This window comes from Mesoplodon mirus (genome assembly GCF_964341445.2).
Source record: "Mesoplodon mirus genome assembly, chromosome: 14".
Lineage (NCBI taxonomy): Eukaryota > Metazoa > Chordata > Mammalia > Artiodactyla > Ziphiidae > Mesoplodon > Mesoplodon mirus.
In genome coordinates this window covers 11,635,621-11,655,717 of record NC_138990.1, presented here as the reverse complement: position 1 = coordinate 11,655,717, position 20,097 = coordinate 11,635,621, and the positions used below count along the sequence as shown (strand labels likewise).

The following is a 20,097-nucleotide window of genomic DNA, read 5'->3' as shown; positions in this document are numbered from 1 at the left end:
TCTGTATCTCCCCCTTCACAATGTGGAGGACCCTGTGCAATGACCTCAAAGAGCCCACTGGGGTGGGACCCTTCAGTCCTGCTTCCATCAGCAGGTCCTCCAACTCTCCCTTCTCCCCATCTTTGACCGGACTCCCCACAAGACCCCTGCGAATGGCCCTGCACACAGACAGAAGGCATCATCACAGGTGGCATGAGCTTCCTCCTCCCTGAGTGTTGTGGGTTATACTGTGTTCCCCTAAAAAAAGGTACGTTGGAGTCCTAACTCCTAGTAACCCTCACTGTGACCTTATTTTGAGATGGGACTTTTACAGAGGTAATCAAGTCAGAATGTCATGAGGGTGAGCCCTAATCCAATAGGACTGGTGTCCTTAGAAGGGCAATTTGTACACACAGACAGAGGCACACCGGGAGAACGCCACGCGAACATGAAGGCAGAGAGCAAGGATATGTGCCTACAAGCCAAGCAATGCCAAAGATTGCCAGCAAACCACCAGAAGCTAGGAGAAAGACAAAACAGATTCTCCTTCACAGCCTCTAAAGCAATCAACATCTAGCCTCCAGAAATGAGAGGCAATAAATTTGTTTTTTAAGCGCTCAATTTGTGGTTCCTTGTTATGGCAGCCCTGGGAAACGAATCCACTGAATTCAACACTACAGCCCTACTGTGGAGATATGGACCCATCACTGGCTCAGCCGGTACTAATGCAGACACAGCTGCTCAACTGAGATCAGTACCTGCTAGACACCAGACACTCCAGGCTCACAAGCTAAGGGGCTCCTGAGGGTGTACAGCAAACAGCTGTCTCTCCCAGCTCTTAAAAGTGCAGGGAGCAGGAAAGCTAATGATTAGCTTGTACTTTTGAAACAAAAGACAGGAAGCAATGCCTTCTCATTGCAGTCCCACAGCTGGTGCCCCCAAATGCCTCGTGTGATCAAGGACAGTGGCATGTGGCAGGCTAGCAGTCCTGTTTTTCATCAATTTCACAATAATACCTGAAAACGTTGCATTTCCCCTTCTATCAACTAATAGAGGTAGACTGAAAGCCAGCATGGACAAACACTGTTTTTTTGCCTAGACCAGATCTGGCTTTTTTTTTGTTGTTGTTTTTTTTTTCGGTACACGGGCCTCTCACTGTTGTGATCTCTCCCGTTGCGGAGCACAGGCTCTGGATGCGCAAGCTCAGCGGCCATGGCTCACGGGCCCGGCCGCTCCACGGCACGTGGGATCTTCCCGGACCAGGGCACGAACCCGTGTCCCCTGCATCGGCAGGTGGACTCTCAACCACTGCGCCACCAGGGAAGCCCCAGATCTGGCTTTTAAATCCTTTTTTAAAATCTCCCTCTCCCAAAAGCTTTTAACTTTAAAGGGAAAATCTACAAACATCCTTTAAACACCTATGGGTTTACTTGTTTAAAAGGCAGAACATGAAATATCTTGATTTCCTTTCAATCATTTCAGGAAGATTGCGGCTGACTAAACTTAACACAAAATAAGTTTGGGTTTGATGGGGGGGGGGGGAACCAAAACAGTAACTCTGAACAAGTGAATTTTTTAAAGTCCTGTGAACTGTGAATGACTCCTCTACCTGATCAGCTGGAATTGGCCAGCATTTTCCAGTCTGGGTACATGGGTATTACTAACCACCACAACATATAGGTGGGCTGGGAGGATGCTATCTTCAAAACACAGATCAAACTTCCAATTAAAGATAGCAATTGGGGCTTCCCTGGTGACCCAGTGGTTGAGAGTCCACCTGCCGATGCAGGGGACGCGGGTTCGTGCCCTGGTCCGGGAAGATCCCACGTGCCGCAGAGCGGCTGGGCCCGTGAGCCATGGCTGCTGAGCCTGCGCGTCCAGAGCCTGTGCTCCGCAATGGGAGAGGCCACAACAGTGAGAGGCCTGCGTACCGCAAAAAAAAAAAAAAAAAAAAAAAAAAAAAGATAGCAATTGAACACCTGTATTTAGCTCAGCTCTTTCCCTAAACCTCTCTAAATCTATAATACAATAAAGGAATTTTTCTCAATGGCATAAACCAAAAAGAGGAAAAAACACCAACCAACTTCTAAAAGCTAGATCACTGATGGACAATGGTAAATGGCAGAAATGAGAAAGAGAAATCCTAAGCCAGGATCCTAAACCAGTACTGGAAAAAGCTAAGAAGCGACCAAATAAAGGGCACAGAACCTCCCAAAAGGTTCAAGGACTCAGCAGCCCTGTAAACTTCAGAAAACAGACAACAACGGTGGGAGTGAAAAAGGCAAGACTGGTTGAAAGCCTATTGGAGAAGCTGTTATAGCTCCTCATCTTTCTCCACTACTCCCAAAGCAGCATGTTTATTCTCTGGAGGTCAAACAGCAGGTCTCAGGACTGGGCTGCCAGGCACAGCTGAAGATGGGGGTACTACATTAGCAAGCTTTTGCTGTGTAGCAGCTACCCCAAGACTCAGAGGCTTAAAAGAGCCTCTCATCCTCCAGAAGAGTAGCCGAGGCCTGTTCACATGGCCGCAGAATGGTTTCAGCAGCAAAAGGGCCAAGCCACAAACCAAAAGCACTCACTGTTCAAGCCACTGATGGCCTGCCATTTGGTCACATCCCATTGGCAAAACACGTCACACGATCAGGCCCAGAGTCAAAGAAATACTGCAAAATGTAGCAGGCACCTTTTTCCCCATCTACCACAGGCACTACACTGAAAATGGGGGTTATGTCCCAAATAATGACAGACGTCTTCTAGCCCTCTTCTCTTACTTGGCTCCCAGGACACAGGCAGCCATGCACACCCCTCCTCCTAAAAGGGCACTGGGCAGTCTTCTCTGGGAAACCTGACCAGCCAGAGGGAAAAAAAAAATGATCTGACACTAGGAGTTCCCCAATGATCTGCCAGGAGTGCTCTTGGCAGACAAGCCAAGAGCAAGGACCACCCTCACCACGAGAGCTGGTTTCCAGTCAGCTTCTTAGTCCACTAGTCTTCAAAATGAGCTGGAATTTTTAAAAAAAGAACAAAGCATTCTAACAATATTTGACTGTGTTGGTTGTTACATGACTATGTCAAAACTCAGAATTATATGCTAAAAAGAGTAAATTTGGGGGCTTCCCTAGTGGCGCAGTGGTTAAGAATCTGCCTGCCAATGTAGGGGATACAGGTTCGAGCCCTGGTCTGGGAAGATCCCACATGCCGCGGAGCAACTAAGCCCGTATGCCACAACTACTGAGCCTGCGCTCTAGAGCCCACGTGCCACAACTACTGAAGCCTGTGCGCCTAGAGCCTGCGCTCTGCAACAAGAGAAGCCACCGCAATGAGAAGCCTGCGCACCACAACGAAGAGTAGCCCCTGCTCACAGCAAATAGAGAAAGCCCGCACGCAGCAACAAAAAACCCAACTCAGCCATATTTAAATAAATAAATAAATAAATTTTTATAGATATTAAAAAAAGAGTAAATTTTATATGTAAATTATACCTCCAACAAACTGTAAAAAAAAAAAAAACAACTTTGAGAAAAGAGATATAGGAGAAGAAATCCTAAAACAAAAACAAAAGTATTAACATCCTCAGGGAGCTAAGAGAAGAAATTGAAAAAAACTGCGCCCATAAAACAAAAACAAACAAACAAAAAAACTTTTCAGAGAACAATAAAAAAAAGAGTTCTTTGAAATTAAATACATGAGAGCAAAGAAAGCTCAACAGAAGGGTTAGAAAAAGGTAAAGCTGAAAAGACAAAAGGACAAAACAGGCCACAAGCACCAAGGACATAACTAGTACCCTAAAAGGAAAGACCAGAGCCAGAGAAAACAGAGAAAATTAAAGGAATAATAGGGGGAAAAATCCCCAAAACTGAAGAGTGTGAATTTGTAGAATGACATGTCCCAGCATAGAGGACAAAAATAAACCCACACCTAGACACAGCACGGTGAAATTTCAGAACACTGTAGACAAAGAAAAGATAATATAAGGGTGTAAGAGTTCAGAGAGAATGAAAAATAGGTTTTATACAAAGGATCAAGAATCAGAATGGCAGCAAGCTCCTCAACAGCAAATTGAAAGCCAGAAGAGGGAATTCCCTGGCGGTCCAATGGTTAGAGCTCCATGCTTCCACTGCAGGGGGCACAGGTTCCATCCCTGGTCGGGGAACTAAGATCCTGCAGGCTGTGCAGTGCGGCCAAAAAAAAAAAAAAAAAGCCAGAAGATACAACAGAGTACCAAGAAGTGATTTAGCACAGAATTCTCTACCCAGGGGACTTCCCTGGTGGCACAGTGGTTAAGACTCCGCGCTCCCAATTCAGGGGGCCCAGGTTCAATCCCTGCTCAGGGAACTAGATCCCACATGCGTGCCACAACTAAGAGTTCGCATGCCACAACTAAGGAGTGGGCGAGCCACAACTAAGGAGCCCGCCTGCCGCCACAACTAAGACCCGGCGCAACCAGATAAATAAATAATTAAATATTTAAAAAATAATAATTCTCTATCCAAATAACTGACTTCCAGAGGGGCTAAAGACATTTTCAGACATCCAAAGTGCTGACAAGTTTGCATCCCGTGCACTTGGGTAGCTACCTAAAGGACGTGATTCACCAAAACTGAAGGAAACAAAACCAAAGGGTATGGGGGAGTAGTGAGGAGGAACAGGATGATCCAAAAGAGTAGACAGAAAAGGAAAGTTCCTGACCGCAAAGGGAGATCCCAAGACAACAGCCGAGGGCAGCTGCTACCAACCAGAGCACCAAGAAGATGAAGCTGATGGGAGTAGAATATCCACTGGGCCAGAATGAGGTAAGATTTTCCATCCAGGCTAAGAGTTTGGGGTTGAATTAGTAAGGAGTCCGCAGACAACCAATGAAATGGAAAAAACAAAGGCATCATTTACTTAACTTTCAGGAAAGCAAAATAATGAGCAGGTAAGGAAGCGTAATCATAGCTGACTGCACAGTTCATCTGTAGCTTGGACATCACGATTCTGTAAACATTGAGTGAGGCCTCACAAAAACGTAACTGTAATGAAGACTGGGAGAAGGGTGTCTGACCTGGGAGAGCAAGGAGGGAAGAGATAACCGAATGCTCGTCTTCCCTGCATCCATTCAGCGTGGAATTATTACCTCAAGTTGAAAAAAAATTTTAAATGGCAAGAAAAGCATGTAGTTTCCAGACTTTGGAGCAAATTCCCAATCAGCTAAAAGAGTTTTAAAAGTATGTCCATCTAAAGAGCAAGAAATGGTGGTGGTCAGCAGTCAGGGAGGGTGTGAAGGCAGTGTCTTATTTTTTAATAAAATGACTTGAATTATTTGCTTCTTCAATCTATGTGTATGTATAACTTTAATTAAAAATAAGCACCAATATCAAATAATTTTATTAAACAAAAAATAAAAATACTAGATGATCAAGTCACTTGGAAAAATCAGACACTTAGTTTTTTCAAGAGCAAGGCAACCCACCACAAGCCCTCTGACTTTAAGAGCATCTCCTCAGAACATCAGGATTTCAAAAGCAAGAAAGGCCAGGCAAAACCACTTTTTCTAGCCTGAAGCAGGAATTATTATGGTATTGTCTTCAGTCCCCTGGGTGTCCGGGCAGCTTGTCAGAGCCTCCAAGAGATTTAACTTCAAAACAGCTCTGACAGCGTGCACGATCCTAACTTCCTATCCTGCCTACCTGGAATCCTTCCTCCACTCCCTCCTCTGACAGGTTGGGGCACACACCTGACACATCCTGCCTCCAGGACTGAGAGTTTCTTAAGACCTAGCTGTCCAAAACCATGTCCACAACATCACAGGAGCACAAATCACCAGCAATGCCAACCTTTAACCCCAATTCACACGATCCCCGCGACGAAGCCAATGAGAGCCGACACACATACCCTCCCCACGACAGCCAGGTGAGGCATGGGGCTCTGTCTAGGCACCTCTCGTCCCTCCTTCCCTGAAGTCTACTATTCTCTTATCTATCCCTGTATTTAAGTGGCTCCATGGCTTTCCTTCACCAGCCCCTACTATTTTATGGTGGAACAGCATTAGACATGGACTCACACTACTGTACTTGCATTTCTAACGCATCACTTAACGCCCTTTAGCCTCAGTTTTTTCATCTATAAACGGAGATAATATTCCTTGAGGATGGAGACCATGTGGTTATCTCTACATACTCCGTGGTGCCCAATACAAGATACGCTAAAATATTCACGTCTAAAACCATGCTTCCAAAGAGCAATCTCCAGTCAATCAACTGCTCTCCCGCTCCTGGCTCTCTCGCCCAGAACAACCCTGGTACACACCCCAGAGCCACACCCCTATATCCTCAGGGACCCAGAAGATTCAGCGGCAACTGCCAAGGTGCAGAATGGAAAGCAGGACATACCTGGAAGGAAGTGGGGATACAGACGAGGTTCAGGTTCTCTTGTTTCACTCTTTCAGCTGTGGAGACAAAAGCCGCGTTGGTGGTTTTTCTCTCGCCTCGCCTTATTTTCCTTGTACTCACATGTGCTCAAATCCAACAGAAAAGGTCCAACCCCTCCCCCCACTGAAATGTCCCTTTCATTCTATGTCCCCACCCTTGCTGAAAAGTTGGTAAACGGCCTTCACAGGTCAGGGACAAAAAAGCCTAAGGAGGTAAGTATTAACCACAGAAAGAGCAACGTCAGGGTTTGCTAGTACGTGCACGGCAACATTCAAAGAATTCTGTACACATGAACTCTTCTAATCCAGTAACCCAAAGATAACTTACAATTACTATCCCCACTTTACAGATGAGGAAACTGAGGCACAGAGAGGCAAAGTAAATGGCACACAGTTAACAAACGGCAGAACTGGGATCTGATCCCAGGCAGTCTAGTGCCAGTCTTAACTACTTCCCTATATAGGCTTTTACAGAGAAAAGGTAGAATTTGACTTTTACAGTTAGTAAAAAAATAAATAATCATTTATAGACCCCAGGGGGTGGTTAAAGAGGGTTTATTTATTCACTTTGGATTTGTACCTTTTGGGAAAACTTGATTTAAACAAAAAGAAAAGTCTTGGGAATTCCCGGACGGTCCAGTGGTTAGGACTCTGCGCTTTCACTACCGGGGCACGGGTTCAATCCCTGGTCAGGGAACTAAGATCCCACATGCCAATGGTGCGGCCAAAAAAACCCAAAAAACAAAAAGGAAAGTCTTAAGGAATGCAAACAAAGAACGCCTCCTGTCATTTCAGTAAACAAAGGATGTCGCAGCCATCACGCCCTCAGCCACTGCAGCTGCTCCCAGTCGGTGCACCCCTGAGAGAATTCAGGACAGGAAAAACAGGATACTGGCTCTAGATTAAGGTGCACATCAAAGGAATAATTTCATTGAGCCCAGACCCTTGCATCTTCCATACATAGGAAAGCACTACATTCATTAACTTGAGATGTCTGGTTTTTCTTTAATTAACTGTAATCTTTTGACGTTTGATTGCTCGGGGTTTTTTTGCAAAAACTCCTATATATCCTGGCTCCTCAACAGTCCCTCAGAGCTATCTGGGAGGCTGTACCCAAGGCTTAAGTCCTCAGTAACACCCCCAAATAAAACATAATTCTTGGGGAATTCTCTGGCGGTCCAATGGTTTAGGACTCTGCGCTTCCACTGCAGGGGGCGCAGGTTTGATCCCTGGTCGGGGAACTAAGATCCTACGTGCAATACAACATGGCCAAAACACACACACACACACACACACACACACACACACACACACCCCATAATTCTCAACTTTGAGGTTGTGCATTTTTTTTCAGTCGACAGGGAAAACCTGTCTTATTAAAAATTTCAAGTCTCCTTAATGACTGGGTGTACACCTTGGGAGAGTCAGATGCCACTATTATGAAATCCACAGTAATCCCTGTGCCCTAAAATCCTTCACATACTCAGTGCTGAGGCAGAAAGGTGTGCAACACTGAGGCTTTCAGAAGCCATCTCACCCGCACCACAACCATTCCTTGAAGACAAAGCATTCCTGGGCTTTGTCCCCTGAGCACAGCCCCTTGGCACCTACCAGAGGAGATCCACATTCAGGCAAGCCTCTCCTCTGGGCTCTGGGCTCACAAACAAGAGCAGGGCGGTCAAACCTGTCCAGCAGCCACCGGGGTTGATAGTTCTTGAGCCTTTCCTGAGCCCAGAGACACCCAACTCAGGATGAAGTCGGCATCTGCAGAGCCAGCCACCAGCTGCAGGGTCACGGACAGGCCGAGCCTGCGCTGGCCTGGCCGACCTCGATTTGTTTGCTTGAGAAACCGCAGGCTTTAGAGGGTTTGCCTGCCTCGGGATCCATGAGGTCACACACACACACACCACTGATGACAATTACGATTCTGTGGAGACCTCACCCTAAGTCAGGTCCTCACCCAGCTCAGCAGAGTAGACAAAGCCAGGGCGACCCCAAATGTGGGTGAAGAGGCCCAAGAACCCCCCTCAGAGAAGAGCAGAAACACTCACCTGATCACAGGCTCCACAAAGCTGGTGCCAAGCTGTGCCCTGCTCCCTCCCTCTCCTCTATGTCCCCATCCCCATCACCCCACGCAAACATCCAGGAGTCAGCCTGAAAACATACCGATTCGCTGCACGGCGTGGACAATTGTAGAACCACTCCCAATTCCCAGCACTTGGTTATTCTGCAAAAAAAAAAAGGAGGGAAATCCAAAACTTACCAATACCGTGTTTTACTCCCTTCTCCAGCCCACTTCCTAGAGCTATAAAATTATTAGGAACAGCAATTCACCAACTTGGGTGCAAGGTACTGTGCCCACAGAAACATAATCACTGAACCTCAAAGCTGTACTATGTCCTGGTGCCCAGGGGCAATTTATCAGCAGAGCCCTCCTCCTTTCATCCCTGGCAATGATATCACCATTTCCTCCTGTGAAAAGATACACTGAAGCCTATTAAAAATTTTAAGCATTTATTTCAGCAAAAATCAATGTGAATTGGGCAGCACTCAATCTAGCAGGCAGAAGGGAGCTCTGAGGAGCTGTACAAAATTAAGACTTTTATAGCAAGAAGCAAGTGGGGACAAGGAAGTTATACTGGGCAAAAAAGCAAGCTGGTTATTGTAAGGTTACTTCCCTTTAGGGGACGGCAGGGGTCTACCAGGCAGATGACCTCAATAGTGCTGATCAGGTGATTCCTGATTGACGGAGCTAAGATTCCATTTCCGGGAGAGCCAAAAGTGTAATTAGGTATTGTTTGGTGATGCGGGGCTTGGCATAAGCGACTCCATTTTGGGTCTGTTGTCTCATTTTTAACACTCCCTACCTCCTATCAACACAAAAGGTTTGGCTTATTTACAACGTACAGCAACTTAAGTCAGCCTCACAGAAATGGCCTGCAGATGAACGCTGAACGATTTTTGGCCATCCCCAGGAGCACGATCAGAAAGGAAAGACCCTAGGAGAAAAACAGAGCCTAGCTGAACGTTAAGAGCAGAAAACAGAGGTTTCTGGCTTCAGCGACTTTTCACACAAGTCTAACATCTAAAAGAAGGGACTGACCACAGTCCCCATCAAGTTGGTGGCAACACAGCAAACCTCAGAGACACATCAAGCCTACCATCCAGAGCTCCAACCAAAGTCAACAGAAGAGAGTCTGAAGCAACCTTGAATAGCAAATCACATCAACTCTGTCCTACTGATCCCAAGGGGTCCTCATTTTGCACAAGCCTGCTTCAGAGAAAATGGGGAGAGGGTGAAGGCTTAGGTGGGAACATGAGAAATCGTCTTCGTCTGCCATATAGGAAGCCACACCTTGAGTACAACGGAGAAGAAACAGGCATCACACTACTGAGCCTATCATCTTAAGAAAAGGGGGAAGGTACCTCAGAGTAGACCAGGGGCAGAGTAGGGGCCCAGCCAAGGTCAGTTAGACCACAAACAGCAAAACAAGGTCAGAGTACAAACAGTCAGGAACTAATGTGAAGCTTGGTTCCTAAGCAACTTCCTGGGAGTAATCTCCTGCCTGTTTAGGGCAAAACAGCTACAAGCCAAAGCTTAATATCATCTGTTAAGCACCTACCAAGAAGATTCATAAATGTTAATATAAGTCAAATCTCTCAACAACCCCTTGTGACCTCAAGGCCCTTAGCCCCACTTTAGAGATGAATTCAACGCCCTAAGGAAAAATTTAAGACTTAGAAATGAGCAAGAGATTATTAGACACACTTTCAATGAAATGCCGGAATCTGCAGGTAGTATCTGATCCTACAGGGGTGTGTGCCTTTGCTCAAAGTTTCAAAGTCACCAAATAACACCAAGGGGCCTTAAAACAGAGCTTGTGCTAGGTCAGGATTTCACCTGTGATGATGCCCTCAAGAAGGCAATGCATCCAATAGCCATTTAGCTACTTGGGCAAACCTCAATAGCAAGGTCTTCAAGACCAGTAAATGCTACATCACAACACAAAATAGCTGAATATCAGGAAATGTACAAACCTTCAAGTAACAAGGAAATGTCTTGACTAGGTAGGCTCAACCTGACCTTCACACCCAACCTGAAGCTGTGAGCTCTAGCTATACAGTAATTCAACTGTCAGATTCCTCATTACCATACTCATGTCACCCAGCAGGAAGGTGGCACACAGATGAACTTGGGTGAGTCACACAAGCTCTGTGCAAGGCTCCTCCCTTGGCTTTAGGAAGCGGCCAGGAATAGCACAGGCCTGCCAGGCCCAAAGCTCTTCAACCCTGTGGTCCTGCTACCTTGCAATCAAATGACTGGCCAAGAATCAGTGTACCAGCCAAAGCTAAACAGACGTGGCCCAACAGCAGGAGGCTACCAGGCAGGCTCTCCTGGAGGAGCAGCCTCCTCCTAATGGCAATACTTGACAACAGGTCATACGTGCAACATCACAAACTTGGGTCACCTTGTCCAGCAGGGTCACCTCTTCTGTTGACCAACTGGAACCACTGCCCACCAACTCCTTCAAGCTAAGCCAGCCAAAAAGCTAAGCTCAGGCTCCAAAGAGAACAAACAAAGGAGGCTAGGGACCTTCAGGAGAGCGTTGCCTTGCATGGTGACCCATCCTGCAACAGGCACATCTGAGTCCTGGGTGGCTACCCAAAGGCTTCAGCTGAGAGCTCTCCAAGTTTTCCACCCACCCAGAAATGCAAGTAGTAACCAATGGACTAGGAACACCAATGGGCTAGGGAGACTCACCCCACAACCTCCATATTTGTGTCCACACTCCACACAATTCATCAAGCATTTACTGGGAAGGCCCCACTGTGACCAACACTCGATGAAAATAAGGTTAACTACCCTCCAGAAGCTCACCCTTCAGGGAACTGGGAGACACACATACACATAACTAGACCATAAAGACCCTTAAGAGGCATAAGGCACCTAAGAGGTATGGAGTGCTACAGAATTAAAGGGGAGAACTGCTTCCCCTACAAGGCTAAGGAAAAACTGAAAGGAAGAATGGCTTTTGAACCAAACCCTGAAGGACATATATGATTTTAAGAGGCAAAAGCAGCGGACAAGAAAAAGCACTCTTGGTCAAGGGTTGTGATATTAAAACACACACTCTATGCCAGTAGTCTGTCCTTTCAATGTTCTGGTACATGGGAGAGAAGGGAGAAGAGAAAGAAACAAGACTGTGGGCTTAAGGACAAGAACCAGAGCCTCTTCTCTGTGCATCCCCTCCACCTGCCTCAGTACTGGTTTACAACAGATGCTCCTGATGTGTCTTATGGAGGTTAGGATGAGGCCACCTGAGGGGCACAGTGACAAGAGTAGATTAAAGCTTCAGAAGATGATAATGCACCACTTGGGTGGTCGACAGAGGGGACAAGATAAGGGCAACTGCAATCTTCTGGCCACAAGGAGAGCCTAAACTGGGAAAGTTGGCAGGTCAACAGGAAGGGTCAGTTCTAAGAACCTTCCAAAGGTGGAACCAACAGGACCTTGCACACAACCTAGCTTGATAAACTTACACAAGTGAGTATGAAACGGAGCAGGACCCTATGGGGTCCTCCCGTACAAATCCTTTCCATGTCCTAACGTTTCCTGTTTGTAGGAAATAGGCTTCTTTCAGCCTCCTTGACCTCCCCTGAGTTCCAAAGGGCAGATTCAAACAGTTGCTCATCAGGGAAGGAAGGGACTGCAGAAACAAAGGAGGAGCAGTCAAGAAACAATGGTGTTGCGACAGGCAAGGTCCCGGTTCCTCCTCAAGGAATATACAAAACAATATAACTCTGAGTTCTTGTACAGGAACTAAGGCCCCACCCAGATGGAAGATGGTAAATTCAGGATGGGCGCAAGACTTCAGGCTAACCATCACCCAGTTACCTCACCATCAACCGATCAGAACAAAGTCTGCACTCAGTGGAAGATAAGACTCTGAACCACCCCTCCCCAAATGATTAACTGCGATTAACTTCCCCTTTCTCCCCTGGAGTTGATTCTTGGAGTCTGCCTTCTCCCCAGGTTGCCGGCCTCCAGAATAAAGTAACCTTTTCTTTCCAACCAACACTTATCTTTGGAGGGGTGAGCAGCCAAACCTGAGTTGTGTAACAAGTAAACAATTTCAAGACACAAAGTGCTAACGGAAAACTTGGCCTTAGATGGAAAAAAGGATACACCCTGGAGAGAGCAGCTAAGCCTTGACAATGAGGTACGGGACTATGCTCAATCAACTTGTGGCTGTGAATTAAGTTTATGCTCAATAAACCTGTGGCTTTGAATTGAGTTATCTTGTCTGCAAAGTATCCAGGACCAGCCTCTCCTCCTCCCTTTAGCCACATTTCTGACCACCACACCAACTACCTACCTACACATAGTAGGCACTCAACAAATACCTGAAATGAATGAATCCAAGTTACAAAGCAGAAAATACAAAATTCAAGTAGCGCTGGCATCTCAGAAAAGAAGTTTGCAAAGGAAAGTGGGTGTAACAGATTGGGGGGAGTGCCCCCAAAAGGCCTATGAAGATCTCCCCAGGATTGCCTGGTAAACTTCATGCAATAATGTGGCCAGAATCCAGTGTTTTGCGGCTCTGGCCTAAGGTGGGAGCTTGCAAACTGTAATTTAACCAAATACATAATAATAAAACAATGGTCAGGGAGAGGCATGCCACCAAACAGGAATGCAAATAGGTTAACAGGAAATCTAATACATGGGTCTTTTCTAATTGTATAGATCTCATTTACCCATTACATTTACCTATTACAATTCACTTTATCCAGGCATTTTGAAATTTCAGCTTACCGTCCCAATTTTGCAGCTGAGGCACGTGAATCCCAAAAGGAGAGCCAGATTACACATTTCACATTATCTCTGTGAATCCCCATAGAAAATCCTATTGCTAACCATACTATTAAACCAGAACAGAGCAGCTGTGTTACTGGTGGAAGGGCACTGGAACGGAAGTCACTCGGTTTGGGTCCTGGAGGATTCTTGGTCATTCCTCCTACTGAACACGCTGAGCCAAAGGTTACCACACTCGCCCCTCCCACTTAGTCAGGCGGTGGGAGGATCAAACATCTATCTAGGCAAAATAACTTTGTACACGAAAGCATTACCAAATGTAAAGAATAAAGTAGCATCACTAGAGAAAAGGGAATCTGATACCACTTTCCAGGAAGCAGAAAAGAAGGACTAAAAGCCAATAAAGTCAAGGAAACTCCACCTAAGGGCAGAGATACTCCACTTGGCCGCCGGTATTACAATTAAGATAACTGACTGCTGACAGCAAATGCGCTCGGGTTAAAAGACTCCACCCAAGAGGACCACACCCGCAACACAGCAAACAAGTAGGGCCACGACCTCGCCCCGTAAGAGCTAAACATCTCCACATCCCGACCTTAAAGAAGAGGGTCCTCCAGACTTCAAGTGTCCACCCGAGCCCTGTCAAAAGGAGGAGGTTTAAAGCCTGGGTTTCTCCTTCGGCTCAGTCTCCTCTTCCCTCCAGCGAGTACACTCAGGAGCGGGTGCGCGCCCAGCTAAGCACTTTCCTGGAGTAAAATTTCAAAACACTTTTAAAATCAGCTCCCCACCTACTTCCCAGGGCAGTGAAGCGAGTGAAGATCTCTCGCAGTCCCAGTCTCTTATTTGTCGAAAAGGAAGCCACACGCTAAGTCCCTACTAACCCCACTCCAAACATCAGACGCACACCACCAGGCTCCACTTTGCAAACTTAGCTGGCCTGACAAGCAGTCTTTAGATAGCACAACTTTAGGGGACGCGGCCCCAACCGATTCCACATCTAAAAGGCCTTGAAGGAACAGGTCTCAAGGCGGGTAAAATGCGTACCCGCTCCCCTCTCACGCAGCCCCCGCCCTGCCAGGAACTAGGCGCACCCGGCAGTGCCCAGAGCGAGAACCCATCAGGCCGATCACGGGCGTCCCACGTCCTGAGCTGCTCACCCTCACGTGGTTCTCCACGGCCGCGCGGCCCGCCAGCTTCTTGGCCTCCTCGGCCTTGGACATCGTGGAGGGGGCCGGGCAGACGCTGTTAGCGTCCCCGCCAACTGTACTTGTGCTGCCAGTGCCGAACTGCGCGCGTCCCGGCAACTGCACGTGGGAACCCGGAACGCCCCAGCTGTTCCCGCCTCCGCCAGAGGCCGCGCCCCCGGCCCGCCCGGGCAGCGGGGCCAGGACCCGCCCGTAGAGGGTGCTGAAGGGCCCGGGTCGCTGCATCCCGCCGCCCCGCTCCAGCCTCCGCCACGGTCCCGCCTCCGACTCTGCCGGAAGTCTGGTAGTGACGTACTAGGTCCGCGTCCGCTGCAGCGCGGGGCTTCCTGGGAAGTGTAGTTCTATGGCTTCATCGGCCTGAAGCCGTGCCCCAGCCTGGACTACCAGCCCCACAATGCTCCGCGACCGGGTTCGCAAATCTCGGCGACAGGCATTGGCAACGGGTTGTACCGCCCAAGTAGCCCCGGTGGGGTCAATCCTGGAGATTTTTCTCTTTGCCCCAGCATCTGAGAAGGGAGTGTTAGCCCTGACCCTGTTGTTTTTTCTAGAAGTAAGAACGTGGCGGTGGTGGACGAGGCCTCAGGGCAGTCGCTCTTCTAGAGATGTCCTTTTGGGAGTGACTTCTCTAGACTGACGCCACAGGGAAACGCACCTGGGGGCTCCGGCTCCCACTTTAGTACATCCTTAGGGCCCCCCCGGCCCCCCACCGCAGGCCCAAGGCTGCAAATTAGAACGCCCAGCCTTAGATGTTGTTCTGCACTGGGCAGCGTTGGATGGCACGGTTTCCCTCCAGATGGAGCCTGGCTGGGAACATACGTGTGACCTGCAGAAACCCTGCAATACTTGTTGTCTTAAAAAGGGCTTTAACTGAACCTAACAGCTTTCTCTTTTCTTTTCTACCTGTAAAGTGTCTTGCTGTAGGTGTGGACGAAAAAAAACGCACGATGTAAGAGCAGTGACTTTCAGTTTTATTCTGGGACCTTACTAGGGACCCTAGCCTGGGAGATAACCTCTCAGCTATGTGGAACTATTACGAAGAGATAGGGGAGGGGCCCGTATATATATACATAGGTATACATATATATGTGTATGTATACATACGAATTTTTGATCTAGGAAATGTAGTTAAGCATACATCTTGGTAAAAGATGACTGCTAATAATTAAATATATATATATTGAATATATCTCAAGTTAATGATTTTAGTGCTTTCCCAAATATGGGAAGATCCAAGAATCTAGGGTCATTGAAATTCTTCCTTAGATATGCATCTTAACTACCTAGGGGCCATGTATCCAAAACACAGAATGCTTCATACTGTTTTTCTTCATCCTGAATTCCCCTCAGGGTGCACTGTTGGTGGGGCAACTGCAGGATTGAGACGTAGCCCTTCATGTAACTGGATGATGAGTGAGACTCTTTGTCCTTTTGTTTGTTTGTTTACAGAGGGAATAGGGAGGGTCAGAGAATTCTTATTGTCCCCATTTTACAGGTGAGAAAGCTATTGCTAACACCAGCCATATAAACTACTTAGAGGTCTTTGAAAAGCACTAGCCTTTGTGCTACTCCTCCATGTTGGTGGAATCCATTCTGTCTGCCATGAATTCATCTCCTTCAAAGTCACTTCAGGTCTTCTCCCTCTTCTGTGTGCAAGGCACCGGTAAAAGTTGTGTTATCGCCCTGGTCACCTGGATTCTTTTTGCCATGACCCCTGAGGCTGGCAGCCCCTGGACCTTCTGAAAGGAAAATCAAAATGAAGTCGGTAAGAGAGTTCTCTAAAATGGAGTCAGGAGGCCGTTGTGGAAGTGTGATTTACGCACATCTAAGCTGACCACTTTCTGTCTTAAAGCAGGCATTCAGAACATCTGCCAGAAGCTCAGGATACTTTATCAGACCCTTACCCTAAAATAACTCCAGACAGCCTATCTACTTATTGGGACCCTTACCCTAAAATAACTCGTGACAGCCTATTCTTTCAGGACAAATTTTTTCTTACCTGCATTCAGAGTCAATTACAATTCTTGCTAGACAGCTCTTATAACCTTGTGGTTTTGTCCGTATAAGCTCCTGGCTCTTTCTCTTCCCCAGAACACTCTTGAGTTTTACCTGAATCTGTGTCTCCCGAATTGCAATTCTTAAGACCCCAAATAAAGCTCTTTCTGCTTGACAGCCTCGAAACTGATCCCACTACAATCGCCCACCCATAGTTCAACCACCTCCACCTTGGCCTGCAGGAGGAAAAGTTATTTGAGGTGATACTTGAATCCTAAGTTTTAGGCAGAATTTGGAAATTAGCGCAAAGTTCTGGCTAAGATGCAGGAAAAAAGAAAAATACTTGGATCTTCACTACAGTTGGTCTCTACAAACTTGTGGCCTCTCCTGCATCCTCTTGGGGGCAGTCTCCCCCACTTCAGATTTCTCCATCAAAAGGTTACTGGAGCAAATATCAGTGCCAATCTCTGCTTTACCCACCTCACTCCCTACCGCCCCCAGCTACCCCCAGTCTCCAGCATTTGAACTGGGACTTCCCACCATCTTGATTGCTCTGCCTGTCTGTCTGCCCCTCTCTGCACTGCCAGCTCCATCTTATTCTTTAGACTCAGCTGAAATCCACCTCCTCAGAGAAGTCCTCCTGACTACCCTATCTAAATTGGGTTCCCACCCACCCATCCTCTATCACTTTACCAGTGTTTCCTTTCATTCATAGAACTTTCCTTGATTATTTATGTTTACTTGGTTTTGTATTTGTTTGTCATCTGTCCTCTCTAGAAAATAATGTTCTGAGAGTTCCCTGGCAGTCCAGTGGTTAGGACTTCGGCACTTTCACTGCCATGGCCCTGGGTTCAATCCCTGGTCGGGGAACTAAGATCCTACTAGCTGTGTGGCATGGCCAATAATAATAATAATAATAATAATAATATTTCTGGGAAGAGGGAATTTGCTTTTTTTCCTCTACAGTATCTTCCGTGTGTCTGACATGTAGATGGTCCATAACAAATACCTAAAGCATGACTGGATAACAGAGACATTTCATGCTTAACCCCACACTTCACCTTCAGCTGTACAGAATTTCAATTCCTGCACACATGCTCTTACCTCCATGTCTTGGAAAACACTGTACTCTTCTCTCAGATGTTCCTAAGGTCTCCACTCTTGTGCGTGTTACTCTGTAACCCTGAACCCCACTGCTACCGGGGTTGGCTGCACTTCCACTCACCTCTACCCTCTCTGATAGTCCACCTTGCTCTATTCATACGACTGTCTCTCTCAAAATATTGTGAGACTGTGTGTGTCTCTTGATAGCACAGACAGTCTATTCCTCATAGAATATTTTGGGAGTAAGCAGTGTTCTAAAAGGTCCACCTGTCTGTGCCTCTGTTTTGTTTTGTTTTTTTCTTTCTTGTCTCTCTTCTCTCCATCTTGCAATCATTTCTCATTCCTGTCTTCACTTTTAACCCTTCTCCTTAGGTCTGCCAACGGTACCCAGTGACTCTCACGGCCAATCTGAAATTCCACTGGCGGCTCTTGGGGCTGAGATTATGCTGAGCCTTAGAATAGTTTGAGTATCGTGTTCCTATGACACTTTGCATTTGCATATGTATTAACAGTGCCAGACACCATGCTAAATGCTTGGCAGATGTCATCACATTTAATTTTAACAACTCCAAGTGAGTACTCTTATCCCCATTGTTCAGATAAGACATGAAAGAAGTCCTGACTGACCCAAGGTCACACTGCTCATAGGTGAAGCTGGGCTGCAAACCTTCAGTGACTCTAGGATCAAACTTTGATCTAACAGAATCACCTGGATGGATGTGTATTAATTGCCTTCCCACACACAATATAGCCCTAAACTTTGTATAAACCACACAGGTAATGTTTTTTCTCTTTAAAGTCACAAGTAATAGCAACGGGCCTTAAGACAAAATAGTTAATAAGGGAAAAAAGGAAGGAAAAACTCTATAAATGAAGAAGTAGTAACTGAAGGGAAGTCCAAGTTTTGGCTGCTGGACCACTTTCAGGGTCTCACAGAGGGGAGATCAATCTGTGTTATAATCTTAACAAACCACCAAAAATTCTATTTCTTTCTAGAATACTCGCACTGGAAAGAACCACATGGGGCTCATTTTCCCCTCTTTCATGGGCCCTAATATCCTTGGAAAAGAGTTTTCAGGGACAGAATGAAGGATCACAGAGCCCATTTTCCAACACTGTTATTGATGGTGAGAGGGAGGGCCTTGAGCACCTCGCCTCCCTGATGGCTCCAGTGTGGTCCAGTCTGAGAGGAAACAAGGCACCTTGGCCACTCCCTCAGTCCCAGGATGTAGGCTCCCCCAGGGAGACACACAGCCAGCATGCGTGCCTGCCTGGGCTTCAGTAAAGCAAGGAAAACTCTCTCCCTCCCCACTTCCCCACCTCCCTTTCCACTCCCTTCTCCCTCTTTTTCTTCAGTGTGTTCATTTGGAAGGGGACTCCCAGGGAAGACTGTACAGATGCTGGAATGGACTTGAGGATCCTGACAGAGGCTGGCGTGGGGCTAGCTCAAATACACCTCAGGCTAGAGTTCAGATTCCCCTAGTTTTATTCAGGAGTTAGACTAATTTAGAAATAGGTACTCAAGCTCACATTCTCTTAGCATCCAACTCTCACAACCTTAGAATGGGCCTTTGGAGCCTCAACTTGTGGCCTGACTTCCTTCATCCCCTTTCCACAAGAACAGCTTTATTGTCTACTAATAATTTTGACTGAGATTTAAAGCCTTGGAAGAAAATGAGACCTTGTTATTTCTGATGGTCTAGTGATCAAAATGAGCCGTGGTTAATATACCAGAGTTCTGACCTTGCTAGACACTTAGCACTAGAAGGAAGCATAGAGCAGGCCGTTTACCAAAAGCAAGTTTTCCTTCTGGTTGACCACATGGTCAAACAATACGTATAGGACAATTTCTTACTGCTGTGTGAAGCCACTCCTTGCGTAAGAATCAAGCTGCCTTTTGAAATCTTTACAGCAATGGCTGTCAACTCGGAGTGATTTTGTGCCCCCCACCAGGGGACATTTGCCAATATCTGGAGACATTTTTTTGTTTTGTTTTGTTTTGTTTTTTGCGGTACGCGGGCCTCTCACTGCTGTGGCCTCTCCCGTTGCGGAGCACAGGCTCCGGACACGCAGGCTCAGCGGCCACGACTCATGGGCCCAGCTGCTCTGCGGCATGTGGGATCTTCCCGGACCAGGGCACGAACCCGTGTCCCCTGCATCGGCAGGCGGACTCTCAACCACTGCGCCACCAGGGAAGCCCTAAAGTTAATTTTTAAGTGATCTTTTAATTGTTTGGCAAAATGCAGTGTAACAGCCTGAATTCATGCTTTGGAGCCAGGAAGAATTGTGCTGTACCCATTATTTTCTTGTTTAATCTCAGAGTAATGTCTTAACCTCTCTGAGTATCCATTTCATCAACTGTAAAATAGATATAATACTATCCATATTACAAGGTTGTTGTGAGGTGAAGAAATTTATATAGAATGTTTAGTTCACGTTCAGTATTCCACAGATTTTAGTTTTCTTTATCTTTTATCCTTTATCCCATTATGAGATTTCTTATATAAAAGAATTCAAAAATCATTAAAACATTTGTCAGGTTTCTCTATTTTAGTGGTTAGAAATACAGTCATAGCATTGGGACTCGCCCAGCC

At 46.6% G+C, this 20,097-nt stretch overlaps 1 protein-coding gene across 2 annotated transcripts in view; it reads right to left on the bottom strand.

The window, feature by feature from the left end:
• The window catches only part of RPIA (ribose 5-phosphate isomerase A), a 32,380-nt gene extending 17,720 nt beyond the window's left edge, over positions 1–14,660 (bottom strand). For both annotated transcript variants that reach the window (XM_082642184.1, XM_082642185.1), the window contains exons 1-3: positions 14,360–14,660; positions 8,555–8,615; positions 6,351–6,406 (exon numbers count right to left, since the gene is read on the bottom strand). In XM_082642184.1, coding sequence (XP_082498310.1) covers positions 6,351–6,406; positions 8,555–8,615; positions 14,360–14,632 — 390 coding nt within the window. In that variant the 5' untranslated portion in view covers positions 14,633–14,660. The remainder of the gene's footprint in view (positions 1–6,350; positions 6,407–8,554; positions 8,616–14,359) is intronic.
• Between the last annotated feature and the right edge of the window lie 5,437 nt (positions 14,661–20,097).